At 40.4% G+C, this 18,896-nt stretch overlaps 1 protein-coding gene across 4 annotated transcripts in view; it reads right to left on the bottom strand.

The window, feature by feature from the left end:
- Positions 1 to 3,373: 3,373 nt before the first annotated feature.
- The window catches only part of LOC108927573 (caspase recruitment domain-containing protein 11-like), a 31,481-nt gene continuing 15,958 nt past the window's right edge, over positions 3,374 to 18,896 (bottom strand). For 2 of the 4 annotated variants that reach the window (XM_018740982.2, XM_018740989.2), the window contains exons 6-22: positions 17,589 to 17,741; positions 17,202 to 17,327; positions 16,589 to 16,783; positions 15,965 to 16,144; positions 14,777 to 14,883; positions 14,508 to 14,554; positions 13,844 to 13,976; positions 11,865 to 12,066; positions 11,599 to 11,725; positions 10,868 to 11,108; positions 10,235 to 10,319; positions 9,803 to 9,898; positions 9,593 to 9,710; positions 9,210 to 9,389; positions 6,425 to 6,549; positions 5,072 to 5,187; positions 3,374 to 4,790 (exon numbers count right to left, since the gene is read on the bottom strand). In XM_018740982.2, coding sequence (XP_018596498.1) covers positions 4,586 to 4,790; positions 5,072 to 5,187; positions 6,425 to 6,549; positions 9,210 to 9,389; positions 9,593 to 9,710; positions 9,803 to 9,898; positions 10,235 to 10,319; positions 10,868 to 11,108; positions 11,599 to 11,725; positions 11,865 to 12,066; positions 13,844 to 13,976; positions 14,508 to 14,554; positions 14,777 to 14,883; positions 15,965 to 16,144; positions 16,589 to 16,783; positions 17,202 to 17,327; positions 17,589 to 17,741 — 2,436 coding nt within the window. In that variant the 3' untranslated portion in view covers positions 3,374 to 4,585. Of the gene's footprint in view, positions 4,791 to 5,071; positions 6,266 to 6,424; positions 6,550 to 9,209; positions 9,390 to 9,592; positions 9,711 to 9,802; positions 9,899 to 10,234; positions 10,320 to 10,867; positions 11,109 to 11,598; positions 11,726 to 11,864; positions 12,067 to 13,843; positions 13,977 to 14,507; positions 14,555 to 14,776; positions 14,884 to 15,964; positions 16,145 to 16,588; positions 16,784 to 17,201; positions 17,328 to 17,588; positions 17,742 to 18,896 lie in introns of those variants that run through there. The other 2 variants (XM_029247032.1, XM_029247033.1) reach the window with 2 other exon arrangements.

The following is an 18,896-nucleotide window of genomic DNA, read 5'->3' as shown; positions in this document are numbered from 1 at the left end:
AGAGGTACATCAAGACTTCCAGTCACCGTGATGATTTATGGCCAATCCTACGCCAAGATGGTCTGTGTTAATGAAGCCCAGCTGGCCCTGATTGGAACTAATTAAGACTGTTAAGGATAAATAGGGCCAGCTGGGTAGAAGCAGGAAAACACAAGTTTGAGGAAGAAAGAGATAAAATCTTTGGGTTATGAAATATGGCCTAGTGGTAGTCAGTTAAAGTGAGACCTCTTTAAAGGGTCTGAACTCAGTTAAGTTGTCCATGAACCACCTGATTGCCTCTACCGGTCAATGGGCCACACTTTTAGTCACCTTTTTCCTTAAGTATCACTTCAGGATTCAATGGAGATTGTTTTTAAAGCAACTCTACGGAGGACCACACAGCAAAATTGTTAGTACCACCTTTCCACAGTTCCGATTTCCTGGTTAAAAATGTCAGTAGCAAGTTAATTTTCCACAATGGCTAATATGATGTGATGTAGCCTGAAATAACATGTTGGACAAGTTCCATAGTACCAAGAAGAAAATAAGCACCTTTACTTGAGGAAATCTTACTTTGCTTATCAGTTCTCCGACTCTGGGCTGGTGAATATTTCCCTGACTGCAACGTGGAAATTTTTTTCCTGTGTACTTCAGAAAATCCATAATGTTGGATGAAGATCAATAAAACTATGTATACTATATAGCAACTTGACAAAAAAGTTTGTTTGTGCAGCAGAATACTAAAAGACCCCCCCCAATTGGAAGTGGCCTTCCCAAGTTTGTCTCAATTAGCTACTATGATGCTCTCATCCTTTTGTAGAGTAGAATAAATATAATTTTGTAGAAAAAACAGAGGAAGTTTGCAAAAAAATTTACTGCTATTGAACATTAATTTTTCTAGTACTATCGCAGTCTAACTCTTTTCTGTGTGAAATTGTAACACAGTGAGAATTTTTGTCAACTATAAAAAAAATTGAAACTGCCTGCTTTATCATTTATCAGTTATTAGTAAGAAATTCTGAATATCACATGTATGTCCTGAACAGTTATTTTCTGTATTTCTGTGCATCTCCAACACCTAGTCTGTTTTATCGTCTTGTTTTTGTAACGGGTTAAAGGGCTCCTAGCATTGCAGGAAAAAACACAAAAGACTTACTTTGTGCCAACCTTGCTCATGCCCTTGTAATATTCTCAAAAGATTACACAATTATGAAATGTTAGTTCTCATCTTGTGTTGCAAGTGAAATACTAGGTTGCTTTGAATAAAATGGTGCGTTGATAAGACAGCCCGGGTTTATTTCCTTTTCATAACCTTTTTCCAGCTCGACTCTACTGTGTTTACACAGCAGAAGTGTAAAAGTACACAAAAGAATGTTCCTTGCAGGCTATTTCATAATGAAATGTCAACGAGGCTCTTCTAAGAGAAGGTGAGACCCCCAGATTACTCTGAACACATGAAAGTGTCCATCTCCTGCATCCTTCAAGAGCCTCCACAGAAATGTGTTTTGCATTGGCTGGACCTTGTTTACCTTGTTTTTTTCATGACGTCACTGCATAGTCTTGTGCACATGTATACTGTGCGTTTCGTGTGTACGTGGTAGGGGAGGCGCTGCTGGATGGTGGCAGTTTCACCACTAATCTGTGTACTTTGCAAAACAAGTACACGTGTTTTGAAAATGACAGAACAGCTGGGTATCTGAATGCGCCCCTTGTATTTTGGCCAGTTTTATTTTATATTTGAACACTGGATGCAGTCATTGGTCGCAATATTTTGGGAATTTCATCAGCAACAGCATGGACCTGCTCTGTTAAAGCTTAATTTTAAGGAAATACTGCTGAGTGCTTGAGGATGGAGGACAGATGGATGGGCAGGACGAGCAGAGGCTTGGCGAAGGAGTGCGAGTGGGGAAAATGAAGCCACCTGCAGCTCAACATTGGAAAGAAAGAGTTGTTGGTGGACTTCAGGAGGTCCAAGAGTAGTTTGTGTCTAGTGACTTATCGATGGAAAAGACGTATCTGGAGGTACACTTGAACAACAGGCTGGAGTATGAAAGGCCAGAGAGACCATAACCTTCTGAAGAGGCTCAGGTCCTCTGGAGTGCACAGGTTGCTGTTGCTGATGTTCTACTAGTATGTAGAACCTGGTGCGGTCTACTGTGGACTGGTGTCCTTGGGAGGTGGCATTCCTACTGGTGATGTCAGCAGACTGAATAGACTAATTCGAAAGGCTAGCTCGGTTCTGGGTGTTAAGCCAGACTCTCCGGAGTCAGTGGTACACAGAAGGACTCCACACCATCTTAGACATCATGGACAGTGATTCTCACCCTCTGCACACCACCATGGCTAAACCTTCAGCGACAGACTGGTCCAGCATAGACTATACAATAAAGCCTCCTGCTGTTGGGGTCATGACCTCTTATTGTCCAGTTAGTGCTAAGTTATCTGTACTTTTATTTTTGTTTAGTCTTACTTGTCAAAATGTGACATTTATTTAGTCCATTTTGATTCCAGTGTCTCCATAACTACACAGTTTTTCTGTCGCTAAATTGTATCTATACTGCTCAAGCAATTTTTATCAGGATTAAAAAAAAAAGATATGTCAATGCAAACTTAAATGCTGAGCATTTTGAAATAAAACAGATCCCCTACTGACAAAGTTCTTTACATTTATCTGATGCTTTTCTCCAAAGTAACTTACAAGGTTAAGGTTACAGTTATCACAAGCTTATAATTATTCACCCATGTATACAGCTGGGTAATTTTATTGGAGCAATTTTGGGGTAAGTACCTTGCTCAAGGGTAGTGCAGCCAGAGGTGGGGATTGAATCTTTGACCTTTGGGTCCAAAGGCAGCAGCAGCCCTAACCACTACACCACCACCTGTCCACAATTTGGGAATAAGAGTTGGTTCATTACTCAAAAAAGTTTGTCAGTCAGATGGAACATGGAACAGGTGAGGGACTCTTCATCAGTGTAATGTGTGCTGGCAAAAACAGCGCTATTGGACAAATTCACTGTGCTACAAGGACCATGTGTCCATGAGTCTATAACTCTGAATTGTGAGATAAGCTGTAAGTCGCTTTGGAGAAAAGCTGAATATGTCACTTCCGCAGGCTGGGAGGCAGCAGCAGGGTTATTCAGACTGTCTCTCTCCCCCGGTGAGCAGCTTGCAGAGACCGGGCTGGCAGACAGCCTTGTGCACATGACTGCGCATTCTCAGTCCCCTGGCTGAGTATTTATGACCCGTTGTAAATAAGAAAACACAATAAAGAACTGCAGCCAGAGCAAGACCAGGGTGTTGAAAAACTTAAGGCAGCACTTACTATTCGCGACTGCTGTCTGTTGGCACATTGATTGATGCTTTGACGCATGACTTGAATTGGTATGCAAGTTGTGTTTATTAAAAAATACATACTTAATACTTCTTGAAAAAGTTTGTAACAAAACATTTGCTACTCAAAGGTTAAGTTCGAGGCCCACTGTGTTATTATTTTTCCACTGAGCCTATTAATATAGCTGTTTTCTTTTTAAACTGGAATTGTTTCAGTTCAAACAGGGTCCCTTTTATAACTTCAAGTATAAATCCATGTCCTTAATTACTACTTGCTGCTTCAAAGGCATAGGATGTACAAAAATGCCCGAGGAAGACTTTAGAGCAAAAGACCATCATAAGACAAATTACTTAGCTACTTCATTATTCGTAAAGACTTGTCCCTGAATACCGTTGTAGTGGGTTCTACTCTTTGTACCAAGTCTAGACTCATGTAGTTCAAAAACTACATAAACAGGCAGCATACAGGCCATTGTTTGTTTCATTTTAAAGAATCATGTTTATCCCGCTGATGGGAAAATATGGTGTAACAAATCGCACCCTTCTCCTGTTATACATTATTACACTTGGTATTCGGACAATCATGTGAGGTGACCGCACCAAACCTCCAGTGAAACTGCTCTGACCAACTGAGCCGCTGGCTGAGATCAGTAATTAGTCCCAGCAGCTGAACACATACACAGCTGTGTGTGTTGCTCACATTTGTAACAAGTCCCTGTGGTTGAACAAACAAACAGCTGTGTGGATACACCGAGGACACTGGGAACAGACACTGACGCAGTTCAAGATTAGGCAAAATGCTGCATTGTGTTCTCCTTCACATATCCTTATTTTAAGAGCTGGCAAGTAAGTACTAAGAGTAACTGGAGAAACAAAGTCATGATAACTACTGTCTACTCTACAAAGGGCTGTACAACTTGTTTTCTGCTTATTTTCTAACACGTTACATTGCTGACAAACTCCATCCATTGATAAACTAATTTCTTAAACATTTTGCTGGTAAAATGAGAATGTCTCCTACAAGCATACATTCCTTAAACATGTGACATTCCTTAGACAGATGTTAGAATTAGTCTGTCACTGCTGTTTCCATGTAATACTGAAAAGTGTCATTAACTTGCACTTCTTTAACAGAATATAATGAAATTCTATCAAATCAATCTACACAGATGTAGCGCCGGGTTACATTCGGATAAAAGCGGATGGGTATAATTGCCACATAGCAGCTTGTTATTTATGGGTTGTAATTTATACAATTTACACTCTTAATCCTTTCCTACAAGAGATCCTGCTCTATCCATACTGTCTTCCTCTGTTCCTCTAAAATTTTGTCTTTAATGATCTTCAGCAGGTCTTCTACCCCACTCCAGGAGTCAGGTTCCACAGAGGTGTAGAGACAAGGCAGACTCTCAAGGTCTTTCTCCTTCAGACGGCATATCTTCAGAAACTCATCCTCCGAATCAATTTTCAGTGGCAGCCTCCTTCAATAAGAAAGAGCATTGATTAAAAAGAAGACATCTGACTTCAATCAAGCATGTAAACATCTTGTACGAACAACCCGTCTACAAATTTCCATTCACAAGCCTTTTAGCTGTGACCTTTTGTATGATGTTACTCTAATTTTGCAAAGTTCACTGTCTTCCAGTTTGTGTTTAAATGACTGGGACATTTCTAAAAGAATAATGGTAAAAAAAAAAAAACAGGGAAGTTCTACATTTCCTTTAAAACTTGTGCACTTGAGAAGCCTAGGAAATTTGCATACCTCAGTTTTCTAATGTTCTTCTCGCAGACTTTGATAAAGATGATAATGGGATATATTTCTCTTCTGAGCAAATCCTTTGTGCAGCTGAGGTCAGACTCCAGCAAGCAATGTTTATTCTGAGACATAAAAATGAATTTTTATTGTTATTTTATTAGAAGACTGCTCACACTGCAGTACACACACTGAATTGACAGCCACCTTCAACAATAGGACCACCAAGCTGTACGCACAGAATGCCCACATGGCCGGGATACTGTGTCTGCCAAGTGACCTGACAGATTGCCATCCTTGTTATTTTCCTTTTATTGCAGTTCACAGCAGTTCCTCAAAACAGCAATAATTGCTGTGAATTTTTGCTTAAGCTTGAGCAGAAATATCAATATTGGTATCACATTTTCCTATTCCTATTTCTTAAGATTCATCAAGCTGAAATAATTGCCTCTGAGTGACTGGCTTTCATTCAGAAACAAAAACAATTTGCGAACCCAGAGGAAGAACACTTTCTCAAAGACATTTTCCACATCAATAAGCAGTGCACAAAATATTCTTTGTGTTTTTCTCCTAACGTGACCAGTCTATTTAAAGCTGCTGTTTGCACATCTCGGTGTTGTTAGCAGCCTTCCGAACTTCTCAGCTTGGGTGGTATAACACATGACGTCATCCTCGGCCCAGAAAACAAGCTGTTTTCTCACTCAACTTTTCATCGTTTTTGCCTCTTCTCTCCTATGAGTTCTGAACCTGAAATTAGCTGACCTTTTAGCATAACTTTTCACAGTACTAATCCTGGGAGTTCTTATATGAAGTAGCAACTTTTATATTTTCCTTTCAGTGTTCTTCACTTAGTTCCATAAGAAGGCGTGTGTCGTGGGAAAACAGCAGGGCCCGTACGAGACGATGTTTGCATACTTCAAGTTTTGAAATTTAAAGGATATCTTCCCTTTTCCTATTTCATCCTACTTTGTGATGAGACATGATGGCACTGCCTTTAAAGCTGTTGCCCCATAAACTGCTTGGTCGGCGTGGGGCTTGAGCCCAACTCGGGGTGTTTCTCTCCCTGTGTTTGCAACCCCCAGACATGCATGGAAGAAAGCATTGCCCAACTACTTCCGTTCCTCCATCGCCTAAAAAACCATGCAAGTTCCCATGAGCTGAACTCCATTCAATGGCACATTCATCTGTCCTGTGTGAGAGTCACTAAAAGTAAGCAACATACGTTCAATAAAAAAGCAAGTACAGAATATGGCATTTCACCATTTCATCAAACAACTTTCAGAATGAAAACACAAGCAGACACATATAAGATGCAACTGATGGTTTTTTTTTGTTCCTTCAGATTCCGATATTACATCTTACCTTGGTCGCAACTGCTTCAAGATTTTCTGGAGTGATACATTCAAATGAATCACTATGCTTCTCCTTTGAATAAATAATGGGCTCTATTTTTTGCTTCCGAAGAAACTGCTCCTTTGTGACAATATCTGTAAAACAATGGAGAGAGGCAAACGCATAAACAATTCGTTAATTTCAAGTTAGGCTCCTTGTGTTACTATGTGGCTCTATGCAGGAAGCCGACAGGTAAATCTCTGATACGCCACTTGAGCAAGATCATTGTACCAAATAAATTAAAACCGCAGCGAAAATGCGAGTGAGAATTGGAATATAATTTTGTTCAGGTTCCAGAACAATCTAGAATATAGTAAGACTTTTGGGGAGAGTTATCCCTTGGCTATTTCATGATCATTTTATGCCACTGTAGGGGTTTCAAATCACTTTGAAACTATGCATTTTCTAGGTCTTCACACTTGCTGCATGTTTCACTCCTCTTTGGTTTCGTCATACATTAGACTCGAATCCTTATGTTCAGCTCCAGTTTTACGAGCTTCCCCAGCAGCACAGGCTGAAAACAAGTTCTTTGTGTATGTTCCCCCAGTGTTGTTTTGCTAAGTTGCTGTATATTTCAGCACTTTGCTGAAACCTAGTTAGCCCAGAGTCCAGGACGCATGCATTAAGAATATCTGTAGGAGCCCTTAACAGTTGCAGAAATTGCACTCTATGGAAGTGCCCCACATGACTTTGCCCGCTTCCTGAATTTAGCAGCATCAGACCCCTCTAGCAGTTTGAGCAGAGTATCAGAGTACAGAGCGACTGTTAGTGGAATAGTGGTAAAGAACTCGAAAACTGTACACTCTTCTGATGATGAAGAGTAAAGCACTTAACCTGTGTTTCTGTAGTAAAATGTAAGACCACGCGCTGCAGTAATCCTTTAACTGCAGACTGAAGCCAATGTTGAGAACCCAGCGGATGCCACAATGGTAAGGACTTGTCTGAATATTCAATTTTATAAATCATTCTTCACAACAGAGTGGCACAGGGTGCTGAACAACTGAACACTAGTGGAACAGAAGTCATGAAAGAAAACTAACAGACAAAGATAATGGTTTGCAAATAGCACATAAGTAATCCAACATGCAAGGGAGGCGAGGTAAACAAAAAACTGCCAACACCACAAAAGGGAGAAAAATAAACCTCTCGGGGGTCCAAGCACCAGTGGCTGCCTACTGTTTCTGGGCATTCTAGTGTGTTACAATGGGCCTGAGCAGGGGGTGTCTACAGCTAAGAACACCAGCTTATAATGTATCCCAATCACTTTGCAAAACTATGCACATTTATTAATCATGAGTGAGGCATAACCTTATTACCATGAACTTATGGCTGAATACTGAATGCAATTTTTATTTGTATTTTAATTAAATGTAAATGTATTACGAATTGGACAGTGTCTGAAATCCCTGAACTTTGGGCTCTACACCTCTACTACACTACATGGCTATTCTACTGCAAAAACACACTACCCTGTTGCACTGCTGTCCTTAAAATATGCCTTTGAGAAGGATTTCAAAGAATAAATTACTGTTGCCATCTACAGGGTGGCACAGTGCCTGGGTGGTGCAAGAGGACGTAGGTTCGATTCCCTGCTCAGTCTGTGTGAGTTTCCTCCAGGTGCTCTGATTTCTTCTCACAGTCTAAAGACATGCTGTTCAGGTTCACCCGTAGTGTGTGAGTGACAGAGAGAGTGTGTGTGTCATCCACTGATGTATGGATGAGTGACCCAGTGTAAGTAGTGTATCTAGCAGTGTAAGTCACCTTTGTGAATAAGGTGTGTGAGATGATAACACTACACAAAGTTCATCGGAAGTTGCTTTGGAGAAAAGTGTCTGCTGAATAAATGTAATGGTTACCAATCCACTATTCATGGAACCAATTTTGGATTGCTCAAAAAGTAAATATAAAATTTGTAAATGTTGATCCTGAACACGATAACATGATCGACTGTTTGTTTGTTACAATTTGCATCCTAAAGCCAGACTGTTTAATCAAAATTTGTCCCTTCTAAAGTACACATCAATTGACTTGAAACCAAACATTCTTTCAAAACCAAACATCTTATAATGAAATTGCAAAAATGCTAATTGCATGGAGTTCAGTCTCAAAATACAATAAAACCATTCTATTGGGAGTATCAGGGTTAGTCAGAGAAAAAATAATCAGTTAGAGAGAGATAGAAAACACAATTAGACTGAAAAAATTACATGGGATATGAACAAAATAAAAGCAAAGGAAATTAACAGGTTTTTTTTTTTTTTTTTAAACAAAAAAGGTATCAGGAGATTGCTGTTTTCCAACAAAGACTGAAATATATTTATTTTCGAAACGTAGGACACCACATATATGACTTTCATTACAAGTGATCACAAAATTAAATTAATCTTATATTGGTGACCAATGAATTAAAAAGTGCAGAATATTGAATGATAACAATAATGTCATTTAGTGGCTATGTATGCATGAAAAAATCTACAAAAATATTAAAGCAACGAACATGGCTTAAACCTCCTCCTTATAGAGTTAATTTGGTGGCATTTCTAATGGTCTCTTTTTGTAGAATGGCTGCTACAGCATGACTGTGTTGTAGAGTAACACTGATGTAGTTACACAGAGTAGGTCTTTTGTCTAAATAAGGAGGCTTCTGACATTTTTGAAACTATATCATTCATGAAAATTGCTTTCTGCTGAGTCATGTGTACAAAACATCAAGCAGTGGAAATTAAGATTACCTACGCATGTGGACTTACTTTACCTGGCTTGCAGAGATCAAATTCCATGGCTCCTCCTAAATTGAGGATCTTCTGCACTATGGCTTTGGCCAGAGTGTTGGGGACAAAGAGGACTGGCCTCTTTGTCTGGGAATGGTAAGGAGTCACAAGGCTGTATGGGATCAGGTTTAAACTCTTGTTCAGGTCACTCTCTGTATCGGAGTCTGCGTTCCGCAGAGTAGAGGAAACAAGGCACCCTTTAGCTCAACAACATCAAGTGAAGTACAAAAAGGTCAGTAAAGACTTGTTCGTGGCTGACTTCAAAGTGCAGCTCAGTACTAAGACATTCTCAGAAGAGTCTCCAGCTCATAAAAAATGTACAACATGCTTTGGTTATGAGTGACTGACTGACTGCAGGTGGGCTTACACTCTTGCTTCATACTTTCAAACCCAGGCTTAGGTAGTGTCCCGTTGCCCCCACTCACGAGCCGCACTTTTTCATTGCTGTTCATCCTCTTGTACTTGTTGTCAGTCCTGCTGACAAACTGAGATGATACAAGTGTCTCAGACAAACTGCAGGCTATCTACACAAAACATGAAACCCCCGGCAGCCTCCCGCCCGGGCTCAGGCCATCACCTGTAAGATTTGTCCAATTAGGAGACTTGCACGAGATGCTCGAGAGCTGTTTTTAGAGTCTGCTTGAGATGGCAAGTCTTCGGGCCGCAATGTATTCTTGTACAACACAGAGAGAGTGGACATAAAGTCCTGTTTAGATTTTACGTTAAATCTTATCACACAATAAATAATCACATCCTATTTCTACTAACTGCAGGTGGTTGGTTTTATATAATAAATTTTGCATGAAGTTAAACAAATGGACAGAAGCCAGAACTTGATCCAAAACCCCAAATTAATGGTTTAGTTGTCTTAAAATTTTCCTCATTATGCCCAATTAGTCCATGCAAAGAACTTGTTAAGTTTAGTTATTAGCGTTGATATTAAAACTAAACCTTTTAAGATATGCAAGTTCAAACAAGAGCACAAAGCTACTAGCACAGCGGGCCTCACCCTGAGTCCACGAAGGCAGTCCGCATCATCTCGACTACCACTACAGATGAGTTTCTCGAGCTTCACCAGAAGGAGCTTCTGGGCCCTATTCCAACACATCCCACAGTCAGAATGGGAATAAAACAATCCAATCATGAAGCATAGCTCTCATTAAGACCCTGTTCCCCAGCACAAAGTTGCTCAAGTACAAGTTACAGGGAGTCTAAGATCTCGGTAAGATAACAGTAATCAAGTGTCACGGTGTGCTGTGGATTCGCACTGCTAGAGATCAAAGCCCTGCAGTTCATAGAAATGAATACTTCCTCTTCTCCTTGAGAATATTTTACACTTTTCTTTCTATTCCACATGCATGTTGTCCTGCATTATTCATTATACTGGTTGGGTTCTGTTTTAGATTCTTCTTTAAAACTGAAATTAAAAAAATTTGTCTCTGCACAATATAAAGGAGAGACAGTGAGGTACATTCTCAGTGCCTCATCCCTATCCAGAATTGCGACAACTATTTCCCCTAAGTTCTGGGACAGGCTCTGGTCTACCATGACTCTGATCTGCAAAAGCAGTTAATGAAAGTGGATGACTGGATGATTGGCTGGATGGATGGATAGTTTCCTTAAGGCCAAGTGGGACACTTACCTTGTGTAACTGGGGATGGTGCCCCTCTCCAGGTCTTTGTTGGTGAGCATGTCAACACGGGCACACAGCCACTCATACTTCCCCTGGTGCATGGTGTCCAGCACATGGACCACCTCATCGCAGCACAAGCACATAGAGCACCCGTCCGGCGGGCCTGACAAATTTAGGTTCACACGGATGTAAAACGAGTCTCCTGATGTCAGAGTGCCCTCGTCCATCTCTTTCAACAGCTTCCTGTATCCTATCAGATCGGGAGCAGAAGGCCAGGAGGGGCAGAAAGTCATCTGATTTAAACACCATTTCGCACAACACCACAATAATCCCAGTTATAAATGGTATCGACGGTCTTATCTCACAGAGCTCTGGTTTACAGGTCCAAAATGTAATGAAACAGATGAACAGCTCTTTACAAGTGTGTTACATGACACTGCAATGTGTGATGGGATAAAAGTCCACAATATGAGCCCTTTGATCAAAACAAGCGCCACCAAAGCTCAGCATGATAGACACAGTTTTCACATGTGGGATTTGCAGATAAATGAGGCAAACTGGGATGACCAAGAAAGCTAGCCTGAGGCTGGGTAGTTAAGAGAACAGATCTCTCTGAACATCCAGATGTTCTCCCTGGGCAGCCAGCAGTGCGATGCCTTTTGAATTTCAGGCTGCTGTGTGAAACTAACAGGTGCAAAGCTGCCTGGCTACAAAGTTTGAATGCATGTTGTTGGGCTCACCTTCGTTGTTGGACCTGAAGTGCAGTTTGATCTCCCCAACACATCTCTGCAGTGACCAGTAGGCCTCCTCTTTAGTGCATGTGTCCAGAGGAACACTCTGAAGATCCCCATGGACACACCCTTCCAGCTGGGTTCGAGGGCACAAAGACAAGTAAAAACAAAGCACTGCGCAGGACTTCTTAAATGAAAAAAATCTAATAAAAATTCAAATGCAAACATGAATTTTGGCAAATGCAGCTCTGCACAGTATAGTTCCTTTCTCTCACCAGTAAGAGGTGGTGGCCCTCTCTCAGACCAACTCTCTCTGCATTGGACCCAGGCTGGACGGATGAGATGAAGATCCCACTGATGTTCCCGCCCACTAGTGAGACCTCCGACAGGATGGAGTCCCCAGGCAGTGAGACATCTTGTATGGGCCGCACAGAGCTGTTGCCAGGCAGGAAGGACGACATGGAGAGCCGGAAGGGTCTGTCGAACCAGCACAAAATAACTTAAAATAATCCCTCAGGGTAACCCTCCTGCTACATTGATAACAGAATAAGAAATACACATGTGTGAAAGCAGTACAAATGGGTGTTCAGTACATAGCTGGGAATAAAAAGAAAGCTGAAAGAAGAAGACTGGATAGTAGAATAGAACCATCAAACATCTGCAATTAAAAGAAACAGAAGTACAAAGCAACATTTTATCTAGACATGTCTCAAATTTATGGATTATCTGTGAAACTTAACCCTTAATATTAAAATGGAACTGCATGGCAAATAAGGAAATGAATGATTTTAGATGAATGATTTTTGTCATGGACAGATGAGCAAAGAATTAGCAGGGCTGTGCAGTCAAACAAGTGGCTCATTAAACATACATTTACTCTGTCAGCTTCACGCGAAGGAAAATAAAAATTCTCTCATCACTAAAGGACTCTGTTGAACTTTAAAATGTTTGCTTCATTTTCATTTTGGCTTAATTAGCTCTGAAACTGATGATAACTGTCACTTAAGGGCATGATTTGTAAACAATTCGCAACAGGAGTCCACAATTAACTTTTTTTTTCCAAATAGCAGAAAAACAAAAATACTGCTTCAGCCTAATTTTTCAAAACAAGATCTGACAGAATTTTTGATAAATCAAAAAAAAAATTTAAGAAAAAACATTTCATTACACATCTACCGTGTTCCAGAATTTGCTTTCATGTTTAAAATTGTGTCAGCACACCGGTTATTTATAGGCGTCTATTTATTATGCATTTCTACAGTGATCACTCACTAAATAATAAATGAGATACAATGTGGCATTACGCAAAAAGCACATCTGTTAAACTGACATGTGGATGCCCTGGGAAAAAGTCATTCTTTGTAGGTTAAAAGTGTTTATTATAGATGTTTAGACAAATACAATGAAACACTTTTCTGTGTTTTAACATGCAACAACTCAATTGACAGTGTATCCGCAGAGCGCTGCATTGACTCGTAGCGCATCTTTCGGCTTTCCTGCTGAATACTCAAGATGCATATACTTATACAAGGCACAGCAAACAAAGACGAGTTTTAGTGCTTATTGGTAGTCGAGAGGCAGCTTCCTTACTGAACATCTGTCCATCACTTTTAAAAGCACACTAGTGCATTGTGAGGCAACTAAATATTAACAAACAAATCAATCAAACTTTGACAGTCTGATGAATACAAATACTGAATATAAAAACACCAAATCTCCCTAGGTTATTTGAATACATATGTAAAGTAATATTTTTTAAAAAATTACTTCTAGGTTTATGTAGCAAAATGCACTGGTGTGAGTCTATTGGGAGTTTCGTTGTAATAACTGGAGCCATCCAAAACCAATTAAACCTGTTGTGCGAATTCAAACAAACTGGTTTATGCCAAAAATGGTTTAATACATTCACGCAACAGCAGGATCAACAGGTAGCTCAGTGGTTGGAGCTGTTGATATGCAGCTGAAAGGACTTGTGTTTAAATCCCCACTGCTGCTGTAGTACTTTTGAGCAACATACATACATTGACTTGACACAGTAAACAGGTAAAAAAAAAAAAAAGGAGGTTGTTTAGTGTAAAGACCTAAGAGTGCGTAACCACAAACTGTGAAAAACGACGGTATCAGCTGAACAAATACAAAGAAAAATCTTTAACACAGAGGAGGCTTGCATTAAATTAGACATGAGTGCTATATCTTTGTCTTGGAGTTTGAATAGACGTGTACATCTGTGTGACTGGCAGGAAAAGAAGTTCACCTTTCTATTGAAAGCTTCCGGAAGATGCTGCTGACCTGCTCCAGGTCATATGAGTCTAAGCTCTCTGACTGGTGGGATGAGGAGGAGGATTGGAATGAAAGGGCCTCATGAAAAAACTTGCTGGGTTCCTCATCTAGGAAGGTGAGAGGAAAGTCATTCTTTAGTGTTCACATCATAGACATAACAAGGGGGATGTATCCCCACTACCCCAACCATCATAATCCTCCCCCCACTATTTGAGCATAACTGCTGGGCTCTAACAGTTTTTCTTTCCATCCCCAGAACCTGACAAGTTATTAAACACCTGCTTCATGTAGTGGAATATGGCATATGTCAACAGTTCAGCATGATTTTGTACAGTTTTATGTGTACAGTATATTAAGAATCCATATGGTTCAAAAGAAAGTCAACAGCACTGAATAAGTTAACCTGAACTTTAAGATTATGTGTGGTTAATAATTACATGCAATTATTGATATTTCCAGCACAGCAATGTGATTATGTTCAACAGTGTATTTCTGTACTCAGAGGCAGTAATTGGCTCTGGGACATTAAAGGAAAAGAGGCCTTGCGGAGCTCGTGCTCGTACAGTATTAGAATTGACATTCATTAGCTCTCTTAATGTGATGGCAGCTTAAAATTGGATAAAAAATACATTATTTACCACAAAGTTCAGTGTTTTCAGCAGTGTCATTCTCGAAGTCGAAACGGCTGGAAAAGAGAAACATTCCGCTTGTAAGTCCTTTCTCACAAAGCACTGAAGAACATTGAAGGCGTTGCAAGATGAAATGCTAAACTTTCCAAAAACCGTTGCCAAGACAACAGCAAAAATTCCAAAATGAGTATATCCCATATTACCCTATCAGGCTAGGTAACATTCCACAGGTTGTTCGTTCCAAAATAACGTAAAGGGGGATAGAAGGACATGCACACCTTCGTGGGAATGGGTTCTCCTCGCCCTCTTTGCTCCTCCTCACGATGGACTCATTTCCTGGAGGCTCAGGAACAGTGGACATCACACTGTTGCGACACCACTGGTGCTGTCACACACATACACACACCCAGAAGGTAAGAGACTCCACAAAACACACAGCACAATGATAAATTAATATTCCAGCTATTCCTGTCCTTGCTGCTGCTAGTTAATGCACAAAACCTCTAGTGATGTGAGCTGTGATGATAAGACTGTACAGTTCACACACAGACTTTGTCTGTCTTGTTCAATATTTCCAAACACTAATCCTTTTACATTTATGTTAACAACCTAGGCCAGGGGTGGGTGAACATACAGTAGGAGGGCCATATAGTCTGCTGGGTTTATGGTGTCCTGGGAGTCATTTGATTAATTAAAGTCATCTTTTGGATATAAAATAACATTTCTTGTCTTGCTGGTGGAATCTTTTATGGACTGGCTTGCGGCCCTGTAAGTAAATCATTCTCCCAAACACCATTTAAGTAATGCACAATATAAAAGCTACCTGGTAAATATTGCATTTTGAATATATGAGTATTCATCATGGTGAAACTCTACAGAGCAGAAGCACATTTATCACTAGGGCTATCGGGAGTAAAAACAATTCTACAGCTGGAATTTGTTCTAGGTGTGGTAAGCAGCTTCTCAATGATATAAAATGCAGTTGATGGGCATTAAAAAAAAAAAAAAAAAAAATCACAACATACAGAGTGACACACAAAAAGCTTCCAGAAAATCTAAATTACCTTAAATGACTATGGTTCTGGATTATGTAAATTTTGCTTTATTAAAATAAGGGGGGAATAAATTTAGCTATAAACTGTCCAACACCACAAATTTCAGTAATACTGGACATGGCTGGCAGGGGTGCGGTCACGCAGCAGGTTTGGCCTGTGCCTGCTCTCTGGTGGGTCTGGGGTTCGAGTCCCGCTTGGGGTGCCTTACAATGGACTGGCGTCCCGTCCTGGGTGTGTCTCCTCCCCCTCCAGCCTTACGTCCTGTGTTGCCGGGTTCGGCTCTGGTTCGCTGCGACCTCGCTCAGGACAAGCGGTTTTGGACTTGTGTGTGTGTGTGTGTGTGTGTGTGTGTGTGTGGACATGGCCGAAAAACAATATTCAGCCATATCTATGAGAATGTGGGGAACTCACCCCAGCTCCTTTGAGGTTGGGCCTGCGTTTCAACTGAGGTTCACACTGGAAGAACTCATCATCATCTGGGGAATCATCGCTGGCTATGCTCATCACTGTGTCCTCAAACATACTGTCTCTCTTACCGTCCTGACCCATTATCTGAGGCAGCATGGCAAGTGGAACATCCCGCGGCAAACTCTGCACGCAAGCAAAGAGTTTCAATAAAAAGCTATGAATTAAAATTCAATCAAGCTCAGTGCTCTACATTTGACTTCACAGAAAGGACCGACTTAATAAAGACTTAAAAATAATAACAAGGATATAATATAGACAAAGAGCAGAAAACACATTAAACAGGCTGAAAAGTGTTTAGTCCTCATTGATGATGATGATGATCATATCTTGAGCACAGGTAAACAGCAATACAGTATCACAATCATTCATGAAAGGAAACTGCCTGGTTATGTTTTATGATAACTTATGTTAACTACTGAAATAATTTTTTCCATTTTAATGGAATTTGATGATATTTTACAAGGTAAGGGAAGACTGTAATTGGAATAGGTTTTTCATTTTATAATTTCTTAACTGGATTGCAGAAAAAAAAAACACCAACTTAAAAGATAACAATGTTCTCTTCACCTGATCCCATGCACTACCCTTGGAGAGGCGTCTCAGTTTCGAGGTCAGGTTAACTGTCTTCGCCTCCTTGCGCATGATCTCAAGGTTCAGCTCATCACTCCTCTCCTCCAGCTCACGGATTTGCTTGCGGTACTTATCCTTGTCCTTTAGGCACTGCGAGAACTGGTTCTGAGCCTCATCCCGAGAACGATAAGCCTAATGGGTACCCATGGAAACAATACCAATATAGAATGACGACAGTTAGGGGAAGTATCTGCATGTTACTGAGGTGCACAGCATTTTTAATTATTTGTTTTCCTATTTTTTGCTACAAGTGTGATTTTGAACTGCATTAAAGTTAATAGTTTCCAATTAAGAAAAAGCTATAATATTGAATATTCTTTTTTTTCCTCACAGATTTTAATTACACAAGGTGGTCCAGTGAAGTTCATCACACAACAGCAGAGCATAAATCCAGTGTTAACCTCTAATAGTTTATTTCTTATATGTTTCATCCATTAAATGTTGCCAGAGGGAGTAATGGTAACTTTTACACAAAATACAGATGTCTTAGCCCAGCCAATAAGATAAACACTTTCAAGGGGCACTGTTAAATATTTTTCTTGGACTTCACCTGATCTCTCTCTCGTTCCACCTCTTCTAGCTGTATTGTTATCGTGTTTATGCGGTTCTTGTACATTTCACAGTCCTTCAGCAGGGCAGAACACCTCAGCTCCAGGTCTTCCTTCTCCTCCAGGTACTGCAGCAATGAGACAAAGAGCTTGTTACTAAAACACACAGCTGTAGATTTCAGCCCATGTTTTCTTAAGTTTGTTCCAGTCCAGCAGAAGGGGATGTCTGCTACTAAGCTGGTTTGGCGAAATGTGTCAGTGACAATGTTTCTCAGCCTCCAGCTGGTTAAGTTGATTCGTGTGTGTGTGTGCGTGTGTGTGTGTGTGTGTTACCAAAATGAGCTGCACTAGAGGGAACACTTGAATGGCATTGTGCCCTGAGCACTCACCTTGTCCCTCAGAACCTCAGCCTGCCGCAGCTCCATGTGCAGGTTGTACAGTCGTGTGAACAGTTCCTGGCGGTCATCCAAGGCTTCCTGACGGTCGTGCTCCAGAATGTCTACAATGGCCCTCTCTGAGTCCAGAAGCTCCTTCTTCCCTGGCTGCAGGGCCAGCCAAAAAAAAAGAACAGAGAAAAACATGAGAGAAGGACAAAAACATGCCTTCAAAGTCACATACAAATAAATATCACACAATTGCAGGAGCATCTTCATTTAGCTGTTTTTAAAATGTTTGTTTTTCCTTGAGAACTTACTGAAATTATTTTCATTCTTTGTAAGAACTTAACAAGTAGAAACACACACACAGTCTGAAGGCACTTGTCCCGAGCAGGGTCACGGTGAACCAGAGCCTAACCCGGCAATACAGGGCCCAAGGCTGGAGGGGGACGGGACACACCTAGGACGGGACGCCAGTCCGTCACAGGGCACCCCAAGCGGGACTTGAACCCCAGACCAACCGGAGAGCAGGACCCAGTAAGACTCGTTGCACCACCACGTCCCCAAGCCCCAAGTAGAAACACATTTCAGCTAATTATGCTCTAATAAAGATGTCGGCATTGAAATCACAAATCAATGTTTACTTTGCTGTTCTAGACTATTCCAAAGACGGCATTTTTTTATAATATGATCACCTTGAATGTTCTTTTGTTCATGTTCATTCTACCTAAAAAATTTGATACAGTATATAGATCTTGTGAATATAACGTTTTATGTTTACATGGCTGTTTTCATATTTTTGTGAATGGAGACATGACGATTTACAAAAACACAAAATTGATTTCTTTCTCAAACACAAACCCTGTTAGTAATATAAATCATGTGCTACGTGTTTTACATTTCAGAAATTTTACCTGCACAGACTGCATAACAATACACTTACATAACTTGGCCTTTATTCATGATTTGTGCACAAACATTTTGAGTGCATACATCTCTGAAGAAGAATGTTCTGACAGTAACAACAGCCAAGTAAAAAAAAAAAAAAACTTAATAAAAACTGCAAACTTTGGTCATTAAGGTCAAAATGTATCTCTCTGAAGTATTTAATCTTACAAGTAACATCCTGAGATTTTCCTTTTTCAAAAAACCAACAAGGCATGGCCTTTAAAATAACATTTCATATCACTTGAATGTTAAATGCTCTTATGTGTCAAGAAAATCCCTTATGTGTTACTCGAGACTTTTCGGCTTGCTTTAGAGAAGCTTATCTCCGCAAAACATTTAAAGCATCTTTGGTGCAACGCATCCCCTTATCCA

Source organism: Scleropages formosus, chromosome 20 (genome assembly GCF_900964775.1).
Source record: "Scleropages formosus chromosome 20, fSclFor1.1, whole genome shotgun sequence".
NCBI classification, from domain to species: Eukaryota; Metazoa; Chordata; class Actinopteri; order Osteoglossiformes; family Osteoglossidae; genus Scleropages; species Scleropages formosus.
This window is presented reverse-complemented; position numbering and strand designations above follow the sequence as displayed.